We start from the raw sequence: 17,451 nt of genomic DNA, 5'->3' as shown, positions 1-17,451 counted from the left end.
TCTTGCCTCTCCACCCCTGCCCTGTGCTGGGACACCTCCTGAGGCCTCGCGGGGGCCCCAGGGAGTGCAGCAGGAATGGCTCTGCTGGCAAGAGGGAGCCCCAGTCTGATTTGTAGGGCTCCCTACCTGGCCCCGCCTCTCCTCACTCACCCCATGGTGTCCCCAGGGAGTGGGCCCCCTTTCCTGGGGCAGTTCCTCCAGAGTCTGGACCTTCTTCTGATGAGCCTCCACTCCCACGGGTGTTGTCTCGCCTCATCAGGGGCGGTCGCATCCACACACAACCTAACCCCAAAGCCAGGCACATGCTCAGCTCAGCTGCAGCTTCAGCCAGGCCTCCTGGCTCCATTCCTTTCTTGCTTTTTAAAATAAATAAATTCCCCATGGTTCCAACCTCTAAAGATGAGAAAACTGTACAGTGAAAAGCCTCCTTTCCAGCCACTGGAGGCAACCACATTGGAGACATGCAGGCGACATGTACAGACACACACACTGGCATATTCTTTTTCCTGTTTTTTTAAAATTTCACGTAACAATAGAGCCCTTCATGCCTGCTCGTATCTTGAATCTTGAAGCTCGTTTGTTAGGAGCACGTGAAGAGCTCACACATTCCCTTACAGGCTGAGGAGCGTTATGGTGTTTGGACACATAATAGTTTATCCAAACCCTTCCCATTGGGCGATTTTCCACTTTTTGCCCCTGCAGTGTGGTTGATGCAGTAACTCGTCTGTGCTCCAGCCTGCAGAGGTGTGAGGAAGAGCTAACAGGGAGAGTTCTAGAAACGCGCAGTGTGAAAGGCACACACCCGAGTAACTCTGATGAGGCTGTCCTTCAGAAGGATCATAAGGATTGATATTCCTGCTGCTAGCGGGGGCGCCCCTCTTTCTCCACTCCCTCATGCCCGGTGTATTTTCAGACTTTCTGATTTTTACCAGTTTGAGGGGTGAAGCATACTTTGGTGTCATTTTAATTTGAACTTTTCTTACCATGAGTGAGCTGAACATCTTGCCGCGTTTTGTGTGGCTCTGTTTTTAGACACAGCACTTCCTGTCACCTAAGACCAACCTGGGGGTGAGGGGCAGCCTTATGACTCTTTCTGCCCAGCTCAGCCGTCACTTGGTGCACCCACCACCTCCCTGAAACACCAGCTTCAGCCCTGATCGCTGGCGCTCCGCAAACAGGAAAATTAGCATCCGCCAGCCTTCCCTGAAGGGCCCACATTGATGGGGAATCTGAGGTCAAAGACTGAGATTCCCGTGGGACGGGGTAGGCTTTCTGTTTAGAAAAGCCTGAGAGGCTGTTGAGCAAATGTCTCATGCTCGTTGGTTTCAGGGCCCAGGCTGCATCTTGGAGGCTGTGTGGGCTGGCTGATGACGCTCAGCATGCGGCAGTGACGCTTAGGCTTGTTCTAAGTGTCATCCTCATGTCTGGATGGCAGAAACCGTTACTCCCTTTAAATGCCATTTGCACACTAAAATTAAAGCAATTGGAATTATTTACTGATGTCACAAGTACAAAATGTGAGGTTTTGCTGCAACATGGAAACTCACTTGCCTCAGGGGCTGTGAGGACCTGCTCGCTTTCACCTGTGGTTTTGTTGCAGACGCTGCTTCTGCTCGTTTGTGTTCTTTTTCGTATTCATTCATTTTTTCTCTCTGACTCCCTCCCTCCCTCCCTCTCTCTCTAATGTCACTGTGCTTCGTTTTGCATTCAGCCATCATGTGTTCAGTGAAGCCGGACGGGGTTCCCCAGCTGTGCAGGACGGACGAAGTCGGGGAGCTCTGCATGTGTGCGGTTGCCACAGGCATGTCCTACTACGGCCTCTCGGGTATGACCAAGAACACCTTCGAGGTAGGTGGGAGGTGAGCCCCGTCAGACAGCCATTGCCAGGTGCGTGGAATAGACGTGAAAGAGAAGATGGTAATTTCTCAATAGAACGTATTCATAGTAATTAAAATGGTTGCACTTTCTCCTGCCGTTTTTTTTATAGTTTTCAATAAATTTGGCTTAGCAGCGTTGTTTTCACCTCATAACCAGAGTTGAGAAAGAGCAAGTACAGTTTCTTTAAAAGGGGCCTTTTTTTTCATCGCCGTTCTCACCCGTTTAGGAAGAGCAGCAGCTGACAGGTGGGGGCTGGAGAGTGTGCACGGCCGTGCTGCGGGAGGGAGCAGTGGCCCCCTGGGGCCTGTCAGCCTCGCCCAGACATGCACACTGCACGGCTACCTCTACCACACGAGTGTGTGTCCGTGCCGTGTGCACATGGGTGTGGCATGCAGTTAGCACACACCATGCACACACTGCCCAGTAAACCCAGCATTCTCAGAATTCGTATCATTTCACCCAGTGTGCCTGACCTTAGAAGGAACACACTTTGACTAAGTTGTATGTCAGCAAATATGAGTTGTTTGGGGATAAATTTAGTAACATGTAGAACTTCAGATGTGAACACATGTGATGTGGTGCCTTGTACAGGCAGCTTTGTTGAATGTGGATTCAGGTTTCTAAGTGCCCCTGAAACTGAGCCAAACACAGTCTAAATAAAATTTATCTCCTTTTCTATGCGACTTATCTGTCAGATGGGTTGAGGAAACTAGGGGTCGAGTTTGAACTCGTGGTGGGGCTTGCTTCCTCTGTATTTTTCTTTTGAGTGTATTTCCAATAAGGAAAAATAGCATTTTAATGAACAGGGATCACTTTACAACTGACAGATGTTATTTAAAATGCACCTTGCTTCTCCACTTACCATTTTTATGCTGTGGTTTTATAAGCAGAAGAATGAATTAGTGTTTGTTAGACTGTGGCAGGCCTCTTCAGAGGCCCCTGCGCATGGGCCAGTGGGACGAGCTGTGAGAGCTGGGGAGGGAGGGGAGGTGCCCACAGGCTGGCGCTCACAGCAGCTATGCGGACCTGGGCTTCTCCAGCCAGGGTCAGGTGAGGAGACCCAGCTGGGGGGAAGCAGGACCAGTGGGCTCCAAGGAGGAGGGTGGAGGCCAGGCCCTGCTGGGCACTCAGAGCTCCTTGTCCCCAGGTGTTCCCGGTGACGAGCTCGGGGGCCCCGGTCAGCGAGTACCCCTTCGTGAGGACGGGCCTGCTGGGCTTCGTCGGCCCTGGGGGCCTCGTGTTCGTGGTGGGCAAGATGGACGGGCTCATGGTGGTCAGTGGGCGCAGACACAACGCCGATGACATCGTGGCCACAGCACTGGCCGTGGAGCCCATGAAGTTCGTGTACAGGGGAAGGTGAGCGCCCTCTGTGGTTGGCACAGTTCTCCGCAGACTACACTTTCTGTGTAAAACTGCAAAAAATTGCTTAAACTAACGGGACTTGGTGTCCTCTATAAAATGAAGCCACTGGACTCTGTTACTTCTGAGATTCCATGCAGTTCTGAATGTCCAATTTTATGAAACTTTTCTGAGCCTCATAAATATACTTTCACTCCAAGTTAAATAAGAATGTCCATTTGAAAATCTTATTTTTAATAAGTAACTACACAGAGAAAAGAGCCAAGCATTAATCTTGCTGCAGCTCATTCACCCAGAGGTAACATTTGATCCACAAACTGCCTGGAAACTGGCTCCCATGGGTTTCTTCCCGGTGCCCCCAACCCTAGCTTGGCACACAACCGACACCGGATCGCTGACCATGGCTCCTGAGGTTTTGCTGATTTGGAGGAAGTCAACTGCTTTGGATCTCACCCTGAGTTGCCGAGCTAGTGGAAGCAGGAGGAAGCAGAGCCTGGGGTTGGGTGTAGCCGAGCCACCTTCGTGCAGAGGGCACCCTGGAGGGCCATTCGCCACATTTTGTGCTTCCCATGAGAGGCAGACGCAGCTAGCAGAAAACCATTAGCTCCCAAATGGGAAATTTCTGCTGATTGGGAGAATATTGCTTGGCAGGTGCAAACTCAAGATGCAAGTCGCATGGCTCAGTAAATTTCAGCAGTTCTGATACCGGCGCTTGACTCCTCTGTCCCGAGGCACGAGGCCCGTCGCCCAAAGCCACGGGCTACCTCCACAGGAAGTGTGGCGGTTCTGCCCTCCAGCTTTGCCAGGCTTCTCCCCCAAAGCCGCACTTATGTGGGTGAGCACCTGGGAGTTGGAAGCTGCAGTTTCCCATCAAGGTGGTAGTTGGCGCTGGGAACCCCTGAGCTCTGCAGTCGTAACAGCTGCAAAGCCCTTTATGGCAGGGCCAATCCCTTCGTGAGCCTCTCCAGCATGTGATCACCGCGATTTCCTGTCTGTCCCCACAGAATAGCCGTGTTTTCGGTGACCGTCCTGCACGACGAGAGGATCGTGATCGTGGCTGAGCAGAGGCCGGACTCCACGGAGGAGGACAGCTTCCAGTGGATGAGCAGGGTGCTGCAGGTAGCTCACTCCTGCCCCGAGCCCCCCTCTCCTGGGCTCACGTCAGCTTCCCTGCACCATTGTGCTCTCTGATCATCCCTCCTTTTGACCAGAGATTGCATCAGCCATGAAACTTAAGTTGCCTTCTAGGGAAGGAGCTAAACAGACCAGGCTTAGGGTTCAGAGGTTTGCAGAACTGGCTCCCGCTCGCTTGTGGAGGTCTCAGCAGGACCTTTTGGTTATGACCTTGAGAGCGTGCTTTCTTTTCTCCCAGTGTCCGTTCTTGTGTGTGTGGTGTCCCACAAGTGCTATGAAAACTGTATTCTCAGTTTGGCGAGCCTGCCCTCCTCCGACCTCGGCGTCTCCATACCAGGAGCAACACGGGTGCTGCACCTGCTTCTGTGTGTTGTGATTTGCACAGTCTGAGTATTTGCTCCATGCCTGTTCATGATACCTATTTTAACACGGTTCCCTCTCTCACGACCTTCCAGGCAATCGACAGTATACATCAAGTTGGGGTTTATTGTCTGGCATTGGTTCCAGCAAACACCCTCCCCAAAACCCCACTCGGTGGCATCCATTTGTCAGAAACGAAGCAGCTTTTCCTGGAGGGCTCACTTCACCCCTGCAATGTCCTGATGTGCCCCCACACGTGCGTCACAAACCTGCCCAAGCCTCGGCAGAAGCAACCAGGTACATCTGGAGGGCCGTGCAGGCCCGGGGTGGCCCTGGAGCTGGGTGGGGGCCACGCTGACCACGGTTCTCAGCCTCCCTCCCCTTCCGTCTCCCATCACACACTCCCAGGCAAGTCAGCCTCCCCCTAAGCAGTGTCTTTCTACCAAGCATGGGATGGAATGCAGCAGAGTCCAGGCAGCAGAGGGTGTAGACCACTTGGATGGAGAGGTGTTGGCGGTGCCTGAGCCTAGCCTTCTTGGCGGTTGTCAGACCTCCTGGGTGGCCTTTGGCAGAGAACCTCTCAGGGTCACGTCTTCCTCCTGCACAAATTAGAATAAGGCTTCCATACCTGTTTCATGAGTCACAGCAGCTGGAAGCCTGTGAGGAATCGTACAGATCTACTCGTGACGTTGTCATGATGGTAAACATTTGTCTGCTGCTTTGCAGTTCGGGGAACACGTAATTATCTACCATCTGACTTGATCCTCCTAGCAGTTAATTGATCATACTCTTTAAGGCTGCACACAGTTATCAGTGAAAACGAATTCATTGCAAGAATATGGTGGTGAGGAATCACTCTTCTAGTGATGAAAGGTCCCCAGGCCTCCAGGCTTGATGTGCAGACAGACCTCGGAGGCAGCCAGGATGAGCTCGGGCTGGGGTATTAGGACGACGACCAACAGTGCCTGGCACAGGCAGGCCGCTTGTCCACACATTACATGTATTAACTCATTTCATCCTCATGGATTTCGTCCTCTTATCTCCATTTTGCAAGGAAATGAGGAAATCGTACCACAGAGGGGTTCAGGAACTGCCTAAGGCTGTGGGTCCAGAGTGTAGGAGAGACAGACCCAGCCCTGACAACTCTTCACTGATGAAGAGTGGCAGCAGGAGCAGAGTTCCTGGCGAGTCAGCTAGAGGTGGCTGGTGGGCACTGGGCGCAGCACAGTTGGCGGTAGATATAGGAACCAGGCCACCCCCAGAAGTGAGCTTGATGAGATGGGGGTGAGCGGTCTCTCCAGATTCAGGTGAGGACACTGATACTGCAGGAGGAAAGCAGGTACCAGGCTCGCCGACTTTGCCCCTCTGTGCAAGCAGCAGCACCGGGATTGCCACAGCGTGGCTCTTGCCGTGTTCTTATGGAATCAACAGGAGTGTCTTGGCTCCCCGGGGTGTCCTCACTCACTGTCCCAACCTCCCTCTCCCACCTTTAACGTTGGTCCATCATCAGATGCCTCGACCCGGTGGCCAGTGGGCCCAGGTGTTGGAGACGCAGTTTGTGACAGCAGAATTTAGGACAGACATTCATGATGAGGGATCGTTGGCAGATGCGTGACCGTTGCAGGGCTGCAGGGCTCAGACACCTGTCAGACATCTAGGAACCCATGACAGGGACGCGTGGCCCAGTGAACAGGCTCTGAGAGCCAAGTCGGGTGCCTTCCTCCTCAGGGCGCACACGGCGAGTACCAGGATCCGCACCGCTCTTACATGCAGCACAGAAAATGCAGCTTTGTGTGATTGGCAGTTGTAAGGAAAGGATTCTCTAATGGTACCTGGTTATCTCATCTATTCTTGTTAAATATTGGAGGTTATATAACTGTCTTCAAAAAACTGTTTGTTGTTTGTTTGTTTGTTTTTTAACAAATACTAAATGAATAGATGTCAGCATCTCCCTCACTGGAGAACAAAGGCAGCGGCCTGGGAGAACACTTATGGGAATTTGGTGAAAGCATTATTTCTGTGTACCCTTACTTGAGGCTTGTTCATGTTTGCTGTCATTTTCATGGTAGTGACTTACTTGAAATCCTGTTCTAATTAGATTTTTCAAAGCTACGTCTTTGAAAGGATTTCCCCAGAGTAAGCTTCTTCCCCAAGTGGGAAGTCATGTTCTCAGGACCTTCACTCATGTTTTCCTCACGTGTGTGCCGCTGCTTCTTTGCAGAGATCGGCCCTGCCTCTGTGATGGTGGGGAACCTGGTGTCTGGGAAGAGGATCGCACAGGCCAGCGGCAGAGACCTGGGCCAGATAGAAGACAATGACCAGGCCCGGAAGGTGAGAGCTGAGGGTCAGACGTCCGCCTGGGCTCCTCTCCATTCCTGCCCAGATGCTGTATCACAGGCATCACCAACTCCCACTTGCCCTCTCTGGCAGCCCAGTATCTACCATTGATGACCTTTCTTCCTACCTGCTCTCTTGGTGCTGCAAGAGGTGTCTGTGTAATTTTATAAGGAAAATGTGTTTGCTGAGGGTGCAGTGTTGTAGGACTGCATGGGTAAGTGATGCAGTCCCATGACTAGCAGGCCTGAGGCCAGTGTCTGCAATCCCTGTCGTGTCCTAGCATCCCCTAAGCACTTGTTCCTGATTCTCCCTCCAGCCAGTGTGAGTGATTTGACACTCACACTGCCTCACAGCCACCTTACAGTGAGGCTTCAGTCCTTTGTTGGAATTCAAGGAAACGTCAATGCAAAACCCAGGTTTGGGAGCCAGACATTCTTAAAGCAGCCTTGGGAGCTGTAGGAGGAATCCTTGGGCCCCACTCCACCTAAACATCAGACACACAGTTTGTCACACGTAGCTACAAGTCCCCATTAGAACATTCAGCCTTGAGAACTCTCATGATTCACCAAAAAGTGGTCCCACTCTAAATGGGCTCCCAGGAAATGTGACAAAATCGACCATTTAAGATGTTGCCAGTTTGGTAACATGTAGTAACATGTTCACTGAAAGCACTTGATCACCATGTTCCCCACCTCACAGTACATTTCCATCATAAAATGGTTTAAGGTGAAGATGTGGGTATTTCCTATATCCTGACACTAGTGCTGTGTCCTGATATTAAACAGGGCTGTCCTTGTTACTACAGACTGAGTCAGTGGGTACGTGTCACCTGTGTGATCTGCAGAGCTGTGGAATGACTTCAGGGATGGCCATTGTAAACACAACAAATTTAAGAGAGCCCGTTTTTGAAACAGGGTAGCTCTGATTCTGTCATTGCAACCCCCAGAAATCACTGCTGCATCTTCTGGAAGCCCCAGGAGACAGGATTTTTCTGTGTCGGCTACTCTGTCTATAAGGGGAATAGAGTCTTCCCATCCTTGGGCAGGTTTCAGAAAACTTCCCTCACGGTGGCATGGCACCAGCCCTCTGACTCCTGGGTCTGAATCAAGCACAGTGAATTCCAAATCACTGTCAGGAAAGCACTGTGAGCACCTGCTTATTCTGTCAATTATATTTATATGGGATTATCCTCTCGCTGTCTTAAGCCACCTTAAAAGCACCCAGACAGACTAAACTTTTAGATGTCGAGGCCAGCCCAACCCCCCGGGACAGTCTAGACCTAATGGCTGTGCTCTGTTCCAGTTCCTGTTCCTCTCGGAGGTCCTGCAGTGGAGGGCGCAGACCACCCCTGATCACGTGCTGTACACGCTGCTCAACTGTAGGGTGAGGCCCCGCCCGTGTGCCCCGGTCGTTCCCTGTGTGGTCCACAATTTCATGCTTCTGTATCATATTCTCCACTCAAACCTTTCTCCTCAGTCTTACCTGAATCCTTTTATTTATTTGTTTGTTGCTATTTTGACTGAGACCTTTTCGTCTAAGAAAGGTTGCTTTTAAATATAAGGGTTTGAGCATATGTATATATGTGTGTGTGTGTGTGTGTGTGTGTGTGTATACACATATATTTTTGTATGTATTTTAGCAATATTTTTTTGCAATATTTCCCCTCCCCTCAAAATGAGTTATGAATGTCTACAACAGAACAATTGCAGATCTATGAGGTATTTATGTCTTTATTTTTATTACTCAATTCCTTTTTTTTTTAATAAGAAGTCATGTTTTAGTTATAGGCTATCATTCTTAAGAATGAAAATAATTTCTATTTTATAATTAAAGTTCATATTTACATCTCGTATTATAAAAGCAAACTCCTCGGATAGTGTTCCATAATAGTACTTAAGAGTAAGGCCTTAAACATGCAAGAAATAGTACTAACAATGAACATTAAATGCAGAAGTCTTTAATACGTTTGTTAACTTTGTGTTTGCTTTGGAAATAAGGTCTGAAAAATAGATTTAACGTAGGTCGTCTTGACAAGCATGGGTACTTGCAACTTTAAGAAGTTATGGCTCTTCAGAGTTGCAAAATGTCAAAATCTTAGTGCGCGAAGGCACCTCTTATCATTTAAAGCAATAGATTAAGAACAAGTGAAAGGAAATGCCAACAATATAAGTTACTCCCTGAACCTCTAATTTGGATGTCCAGCTACAGACCAGTTTTGTGGTGATTTAGTTGGTAGAAGTAACCTCTGGTTCTCCTCTGACACAGCTTGTCTTGAATTGCCTTGCATGCTGAGTTGACCTCAGCAGTTTCTTGTTCACTGTGTCTGTTCAAGACCGACCCCAGGAAGAGTCTTAGAAAGCACTCCCGCACCCCAGCCTCTGTGAGGAACGCTTGCTACCCTTGCCTTTTGGCACCTACACTTGGGCCTAGTGAACCCTCTTCCCAGGATTAATGCTCTTGTGCTCAGGGTGCACAGGTGCATGGTGGTGAGACGCAGGACAAGCCCGACAGTCGTGTGGTGACCAGGAGGCCCTGCGTCGCATCTGAAACGTGCCTGCCCTGCTGCTCTCGTCCGTCTCTTTCCTCTGGCTCCTCCTCAGCCTGTAAACACAGATAAGACTCTCCTTTCCTGGCACCGTCGCCGGTTGGTGCTGTCCTGTCTCTCTACTTGCTTCTTCTGACTTTCTTCGTCCTGTGCACGTGGCGTGTCTCCTGGAGACTGTTGGGGACTTTCCCTTCTTTCTCCAGAGTCTCTCGTGGCCTCTAGAGGTTTCCAACAGCACCTCCAGAGGGGCAGCTGGAGCTGGAGCCACACTGCAGACTGTCCCCCAGCCCCTGGGAAGGACTCCTACTCAGAGCCCCTTCGCTCAGCTCCCTGAGTGGGGCCGTGGTGCTGATGTGACGAGGTAGGACAGGACGTCCCCAGGATAGGCCTGCCATCCCCCGTGAACTGTGGGCAGCAAGGGGCGAGAGTTGGGTCGGCATCCCTTTTCCCTCCCCTGCAGCTTGACCCCTCCAGAGCTCTGGGTAAGAGGAAATTTCTTATCTGTCCCAGACACAAAGATTCAAAAATGATTCAGGCATGTTCATAGACTATAGTCCTGTCAGTGGGAGGAAAACAGCCATGCTAACTGTGTCTCGCTTGGGGACTGGCAATGTGCAGGGCAGATCAACCCCATTCCCAGACCCTGAGTTCACAGTGCTTTTCTGTGGCTAGACGTTGGATCATTAGGAGAAATATGTTCACCGGAAGTGACTCGTATTCTAGAAGGGCTTCGTCAGCAGCAACAGAAGGTCTGATGGGGTGAGTTGTGGAGGTCAAGGCCATGAGTATGTTTACTTCAGGTCAGCGCAGGGACAGCGTGGTCTACAGCAGCCTCCCTTCAGACATGACCTTATCTCCTGAGGCTCTCCGGACGAGGAGGCAGCTACATCCAAACAGCTGGAAGGGTCGTATCGGAGCCAGGCATCTGTGTTCATTCCCAGCCTCTCCAACCCCATGTGCACACTTATGACAAGTGTTCAACCTGAACCAAAGGTCAAGAGCATCATTTCCACGGTGGTTACAGTGTCATTTCCACTCACTCAACCTTCTAGTTCAGCACTGTCCAATAGAAATACAGTGCAAGCCACACACACAATTTAATGTTTTCTAAAAGCAATATTTTAAAAAAGTAAAAAGAAACAGGTGAAATTCATTCTAATAATATGTTTTACTCAATATACCCAAACACTGTCCTTCCAGCATAGGGCCCCAACCCGCTTCCAGGCTTCCTCTGTCCTGGACAGCCCCTTCCGTTGGTTGTGAATTCCCGAACTTGGTCGTGGCTCCCTTAAAACGGTTACCCGTTGGCTTCCTGTCTGTTGCACACAGTATTCACTCATATGCCCTCCTCCACGGCAATGCAGTCGATAGGATCAGAGTTGTTATGAGAGGTTTATAGTAGGAATTGAGGATGTGATTCACTGCAAATCGTGGAAGACTTACATTCTTGGAACTTACTTACATACAGAAGAGCATCTGTTTTGTTTTTTTTTTAAGAGAAACACCAGCCAACTCTTTTAACCTTTTCTTTTTTTTTTTTTTTTTTTACTTTTTGAGAATTTTAAAATGTGAATCCTGTTTGGCTTTTTCTTCATTCCTCAGTGTGTTTTTTACTTGTCATTATTTAATGTAACGTAAAACTTTAAAATGGTGCCACATTTACAGTCATTGACACTGAAATCTGTTGTCTTTAGGATAGGGATTGGGTGGTGGATTACCCTGCACTGCCATTCTGTCATGATACCGGCCGAGGCTTCTTTTAGGAAAAGTTAGCCTTAATTTCCTGTGAGGTACTTTTTCCTAGAACATTCTTCTTAGGCAGTGGGTTTCTGTACTGAAAACCCAACTTTTCCCATGAATGTTGATGAGGATGCCAGGTAACCATTGACCTGAGGATAAACAGCATTTCATGTTTTTATGACAGCAAGCGCTTTGGAAAATGAAATGTGTGATTGAAAATCAGTGGTGTTTCTCCTGAGGTGAAAGGCTGTGTTGAGACTCCCCATAACCAGTGGTGATGCACAGTCCGGGGCTGGATGAGGCCTGTATCCCATGTGGCTCCCTCGACGTGGAGCCTGCAGGGAGCCACAGTGGAGCCAGTGGAGCCTGCAGGCTGGGGTGGAGGAGAGAGGCTGGGCTGGGCTCGTTGGCACCCGACTGCCCAGAGGGGCCCTCCTCCCGTCTGTTGTAAAGCCCGTAGGGTGGCAAAGGGTATTGTGAAACATTCGCAGAGATTCCTAAAGGACAGAATGTCAATTAAATTTCACCATTTTAAAGTACCTGTAGGTGGAAATTTCATAAACAGAGTCAAAACATATGGCTGCTGGTTGTGAGTCACTGGTGCCTCTCAAATCTCATAGGCTTTGTTGTGTGACAGAAAAGCTGGTTATGACAGGGGATCAGTGTCGGCTCTCTGGATAATGGGGAGAAGATCAGTCCCAGAAGTTGAACAACTCAGTCAGAGAATGCTTGCTGCTTAAGATAAGACTGGCTAACGACCAGCGGACAGCAGGGTGGTGGCGGGACTCCCCTGTGGCATACTGCCGCCCGCCCCACCAGCAGCACAGCTGGTCCCCAGCAACAACCAGGAGCGCAGTGCTGGCTTCCCTCCAGGACAGCTGGCGTGCGCATGTCAGGAGGGCTGGCATGGGCCTCACCTTAGCTGTGCTGGGGGCTGGTGCCCCATCTTCACTTAGAAGAGCTCACAGGACTTTTGGGTCCTTTTGAGTGTGTGTTTTGGTTCATGCGACAGGTGTGTTCCCCAGGAGTAACTGCTCAGAGGAACGGTCCAGTTGAGAAGGCACCAGGTTCTCAGGTTTGGGCTGGGTTTCTAGACGCCAGTCTCGTGGATCTTTCTGTGTTTACCCAGCCTTGCCACATTCTGCTCTCTGGCTCTTCCATTGCATATATCTTTTTCTATTATTTTTTAACCTTTCTTAGAAGGAAGGTAATTAAGGAAAATATGTAGGATGAGAAGGTTCAAATCAGAGAAATGTAAGCTAATCCTGTCCACTGTGGGCGAGGCCAGTGCCAGCACAGCAGGAAGGGACCGGAGCCTGGCTGGCAGCTGCCTGGATGGCCTCCCTTTGCCGGGCTTCTGCGGCCCTGGGCCCTGGTTATGGAGAGAGCCTGCTGCTTCCCAGGGTAGATACGGCCGTCAGTGATCTCCTGAGTGTTTTAGGCAAACACCGGCTGCTGGTATATACATCCTGATGCCTTTTAAATGGTTTTCACTCCCATCGGTTCCCGCCCACCTTGTGCACGTGTTCCAGCTGGACGGGAATTCTAATGTCTCTTCCCACACCTCAAGTCACCTGGTCACCAGTGTCCTTTAACGGCCCCAAAGGTTCTGGTCTCTCCTGTCCACATTTCTCCTCCCACACAACCGGCTGCTCACACCACCTTCCTGTGGACTTCCTTCTGCTCAGGCGACAGTCTTTGCCGTGTCACCCACCAGCTCATTTACCCTCCTTGGAAGCTCCCCACCTAAATAGAATCATCTGGCCCAAGTGTCCACCATCGTTTCTTCAGCTGCAGGGTCTTCCTCACCCGACACTCCTGGCCAGTTTGCCTGTTGCTTAAGGAAAGGTCCTTCACCCTGTTCATCCCTTTAAAGTAGGAATTGATAATAAAGAAGCAGTTTTTAAATAGCTGTAGGCAGTGATCTCTTCTCACCTGGGAATATGTGCAAATGAAAAGTGCATTCTCAAGAGAAACTTTTTTTGGATAGTTGTATGTTTATAATTTGCAGTTCATTCTTGCTTTTCTTTAAAGAGTAAACATTATGTATTTTGATATCTCTTAGTACCTACTTTGCTACTGATTTTCGCCTACAATGCTTTTTTAAGGTACTTTTCAATCCAAGTGTGTTTTACATTTGCTCCTGCATATTTAAAAGTCTACATTAAATGAATTTGACAATTCCCTTTTTTTCTTTTGTGTTTTTTGGGGGTTTTTTGACTTTTTTTTTTTTTTTTTTTGACTGTTGCTTTTCTGGGGGTTTGTTTTCTGACCTCCCTGACTTTTGATGTGGTCTTTCTTAAAAACAGTTTCAATTAGTCTTACTTTTCATAGTGTGAGTCCTGCAGATTTACGACTAATTCTTATTGCCCATGACAATTACACTTAAGTCCCAGAATTACTAGATTGATTTTTTTTGTAATTTTAGCTATTTTTTCAAGTCAAGTCATTATTTTTAAAATACTTCTTTTTAATACAAACGTATCTAGATGCCTCTTTGGTGTTGTATTCCTTAGCCAGTGGGGAGGAAAGGAGAGTGAATGCTAACAGTGGGGGGGCGTCTTCTGAGGGGGTGACAAAAACATTCTGAAGCTGACTGTGATGGTGGTTGCCCAACTCTGCAGATACATCCATTTAACTGCACATTTTAAATAAGTGAGTTGTATGGTATATGAACTGCACCTCAAAGCTGTCATATTAAAAAAAAAATCTTACCCGCTTGTTCTTGTGCTACTCAGGGCACAATAGCGAACTCGCTGACGTGTGTCCAGCTGCACAAGCGGGCTGAGAAGATAGCCGTGATGCTGATGGAGAGAGGGCACCTGCAGGATGGGGACCACGTCGCTCTGGTCTACCCACCGGGTAAGAAGCAGGGCCATGCAAGACCAGCCCTTACCCAAGAGACCCTTCACTGCACATGTTGGTGCTCGATGACCTTGTGTGTTACCACCAAAGATGGGCACTGTCTCTCCTGCCTGGCTCACTTGTGCGGACTGTGCTACGTGCTATACCACTAATAGTAGGGACACAGATAAAGCGGTAGTTCACAACGACTTTTGTATCTAAATTTGTTTTATTAGATATCTGAGGTAGTTCATTTAATCAATAGTAGTTAAATCCTTGACTACTGAATTGATAATCAGAAAGTTGAGTAATTCCTTAGAGAAATGAGAGCAATCAAGCTTCTGGGCTGCTTTGGCTTCCTGTGCCTAAGAGAACGGGCCAGGTGGGAGTTACCCCTGAAGTTGAACAGACCCACAGGGAGGAGGACAGGTCTGTTCAAGGTCTCAGTTACTGCCATAACCTTCTGATTGTTTCCAGGCTGGTAATTCTGCTGACAGGGATGATGGCCATTAAACAGCTTGTTTTGCTTCAAGTGAGAACTTTTGCTTTTCTCCCCATGTAGGAATAGACCTTATCGCAGCATTTTATGGTTGCCTGTATGCAGGCTGTGTGCCAATAACCGTCCGTCCTCCACACCCACAGAACATCGCAACCACGCTGCCAACCGTGAAGATGATCGTGGAGGTAACACTGCCTGCGGGTGTCTGCGCCTGAGTGTTGGGCTTGCAGATCACAGAGCCTGGGCTCCCGGGGAAGGGCCGGGTGCAGGCATGGGATTGCATGGGAGTCTGCGGTCCCAGCGGTGGAGTGGGACACAGCCTCTTCCCTCTAGGAGTTGGCCATCTCGTTCTGGAAGGAAGATAGCAGCTTGTGCGTAGAATTAGGGGCTAGAGAGCAGCTTTGCCACAATGCGTGGGAATTGATGCAACTCCCCAGAGAGGACATCCCTCTGGACACTGGGAGCTTCCCTACCAAGCCCAAGGAGCAAACCAAAACAAGTGGGAAAGTCATACATTCTTAAAGGTTCTTTCCTCAAGATTGAGAAGCATCCTGTTCCTTTTTGAAAGTATAGATTTGATTTCATTTTTTTTTGCCTGGGGAAGTTTAAAAGGATTAGGATATGTTTTTCCCTTGGAGGAGAAACCACGAGGGACATCACAAATGAATACTTCTTTGTAGTTGTGTTGGAGGACCCTCAAGGTTGTCACTCTGATAGATGGTACTGAGGCTTTGTGTGTAAATGTGTGCATTTCTGGGGGACGGAGCTAACAGTGAGAGCAGGTAGTTTGGATGCTGCTTTCTGAGTGTGACCATCACACAGGGGATACTGCCAGGGACCTCAGTGCCCACAAGGTCTGCTTGTGTGCTCCGTGGTCAGATTCCTGGTCATGTGGAACTCCATTGTGAGGCAGCTGTGCTCCTGGTGCCCAGCCTGTGCTGCGAGCTTCATGGCCTCCACGTGGTGCACAGCTGGCACGTGAGCATGCGTCCATCCCCATCCTTTACCCTCCTCCTCTCCATTCCTTGTTCTCTGACCCTCAGGTGAGCCGCTCCGCCTGTTTGATGACAACACAACTGATCTGTAAATTGTTACGGTCCAGGGAGGCAGCTGCAGCTGTAGACGTCAGGGCCTGGCCCCCGATACTGGACACAGGTTCGTCCTCCAACTCGCTGATATGTTTGTTTGCTTATCTGCTTTTCCATTAAGTCAGAGATGCTAACAGCTTTGTTTTGCTCTCCAGATGATTTGCCAAAGAAGCGGCCTGCCCAGATCTACAAACCTTCCAACCCAGACACGCTAGCCTACCTTGATTTTAGTGTGTCCACGACTGGGATGCTAGCTGGAGTGAAGGTGAGAAACACAGTCTGTGCAATAGTAGTTAACAAGCCACAAAGCAGTGGTCAGTTTTCATTCTTATGGATATAGGGCTCTGATGGGGCCTGGCAGCAAAACACAGAGAGGGATATATGTGCATTTTGTTCAAACTATAAAATGCATGACCATTTCAGTAGTTAGCTAGGCTGACTGATTATTTCCAAATGTTCCAGCTATTTTTTTATGTAAACAGAGCTTCCCTAGTCTCTAATTAAAAAACTGCCTATGTTTTTCTTTCTTGCTGGTTCTCAAATCCCAGTATTCTATTATAAAACTCTGTGCACTGGAGTTTCTCGCTTGTTTAACATGGGTCTCATTATAACTTGCCAGCACGCTGCTCATTGCCTCTGAAATGATGCTTTTTCCTATGAAAGAATGGTGGAACTACTATGTGTGTCACCAGAATTAGGACCCTCACAGCTCAGGCAATGTCCTTGTCAAGATACTGTTAAGCCTGAGAAAACCATAATTCAAAAAGAGTCATGTACCACAATGTTCATTGAAGCTCTATTTGCAATAGCCAGGACATGGAAGCAACCTAAGTGTCCATCGACAGATGAATGGATAAAGAAGATGTGGCACATACATACAATGGAATATTACTCAGCCATAAAAAGAAACAAAATGGAGTTATTTGTAGTGAGGTTGGTGGACCTAGAGTCTGTCATACAGAGTGAAGTAAGTCAGGAAGAAAAAAAAACAAATACCATATGCTAACACATATATATGGAATCTAAAAAAAAAGGTTCTGAAGAACCTAGGGGCAGGACAGGAATAAAGACACAGATGTAGAGAATGGACTTGAGGACACGGGGAGGGGGAAGGGTAAGCTGGGACGAGTGGCATGGACATATATGCACTACCAATGTAAAATTGATGGCTAGTGAGAAGCAGCTGCATAGCACCGGGAGATAAGCTCGGTGCTTTGTGACCACCTAGAGGGGATAGGGAGGGTGGAAGGGAGATGCAAAAGGGAGGAGATATGGGGATATATGTATATTTATAGCTGATTCACTTTGTTATAAAGCAGAAACTAATACACCATTGTAAAGCAATTATACTTCAATAAAAATGTTAAAAAGAAAAAGATACAGTTAAGTTCTCTGGCCTCAGGAAGCCCTTCACCTATTATCCACCTGACTGCTGGGTTTGCATAATTTTCATTTAGTTCTCTTACTCCATTTACTTTTTTTTCCAATTTTTAATTGTGGTAAAATACATATACCACAAATTTACCATTTACCCAATTCAAGTGTACAGCTCAGTGGTGTTAAACACGTTCAGAATTCTGTGCTGCTCTCACCACCACTCATCTTCATAAGTCATTTCATCTCACAGAACTGAAACTCACCCCTGCCCGCAGCAACTCCCACTCTAC

The 17,451-nt window shown here is 48.6% G+C and overlaps 1 protein-coding gene across 5 annotated transcripts in view; it reads left to right on the top strand.

Moving 5' to 3' along the window:
• The window catches only part of DIP2C (disco interacting protein 2 homolog C), a 360,625-nt gene that overhangs the window by 284,895 nt on the left and 58,279 nt on the right, over window positions 1–17,451 (top strand). For all 5 annotated transcript variants that reach the window (XM_068559508.1, XM_068559500.1, XM_068559492.1 and 2 more), the window contains 10 exons: window positions 1,712–1,848; window positions 3,026–3,234; window positions 4,242–4,356; window positions 4,827–5,028; window positions 6,953–7,062; window positions 8,371–8,451; window positions 14,092–14,215; window positions 14,760–14,881; window positions 15,740–15,851; window positions 15,940–16,049. In XM_068559508.1, coding sequence (XP_068415609.1) covers window positions 1,712–1,848; window positions 3,026–3,234; window positions 4,242–4,356; window positions 4,827–5,028; window positions 6,953–7,062; window positions 8,371–8,451; window positions 14,092–14,215; window positions 14,760–14,881; window positions 15,740–15,851; window positions 15,940–16,049 — 1,322 coding nt within the window. The remainder of the gene's footprint in view (window positions 1–1,711; window positions 1,849–3,025; window positions 3,235–4,241; window positions 4,357–4,826; window positions 5,029–6,952; window positions 7,063–8,370; window positions 8,452–14,091; window positions 14,216–14,759; window positions 14,882–15,739; window positions 15,852–15,939; window positions 16,050–17,451) is intronic.

Source organism: Eschrichtius robustus, chromosome 1, assembly GCF_028021215.1.
Source record: "Eschrichtius robustus isolate mEscRob2 chromosome 1, mEscRob2.pri, whole genome shotgun sequence".
Taxonomy (NCBI): Eukaryota; Metazoa; Chordata; class Mammalia; order Artiodactyla; family Eschrichtiidae; genus Eschrichtius; species Eschrichtius robustus.
The sequence above is the reverse complement of the archived record's forward strand: the minus strand, read 5'-3'. Positions and strand labels throughout refer to the sequence as shown.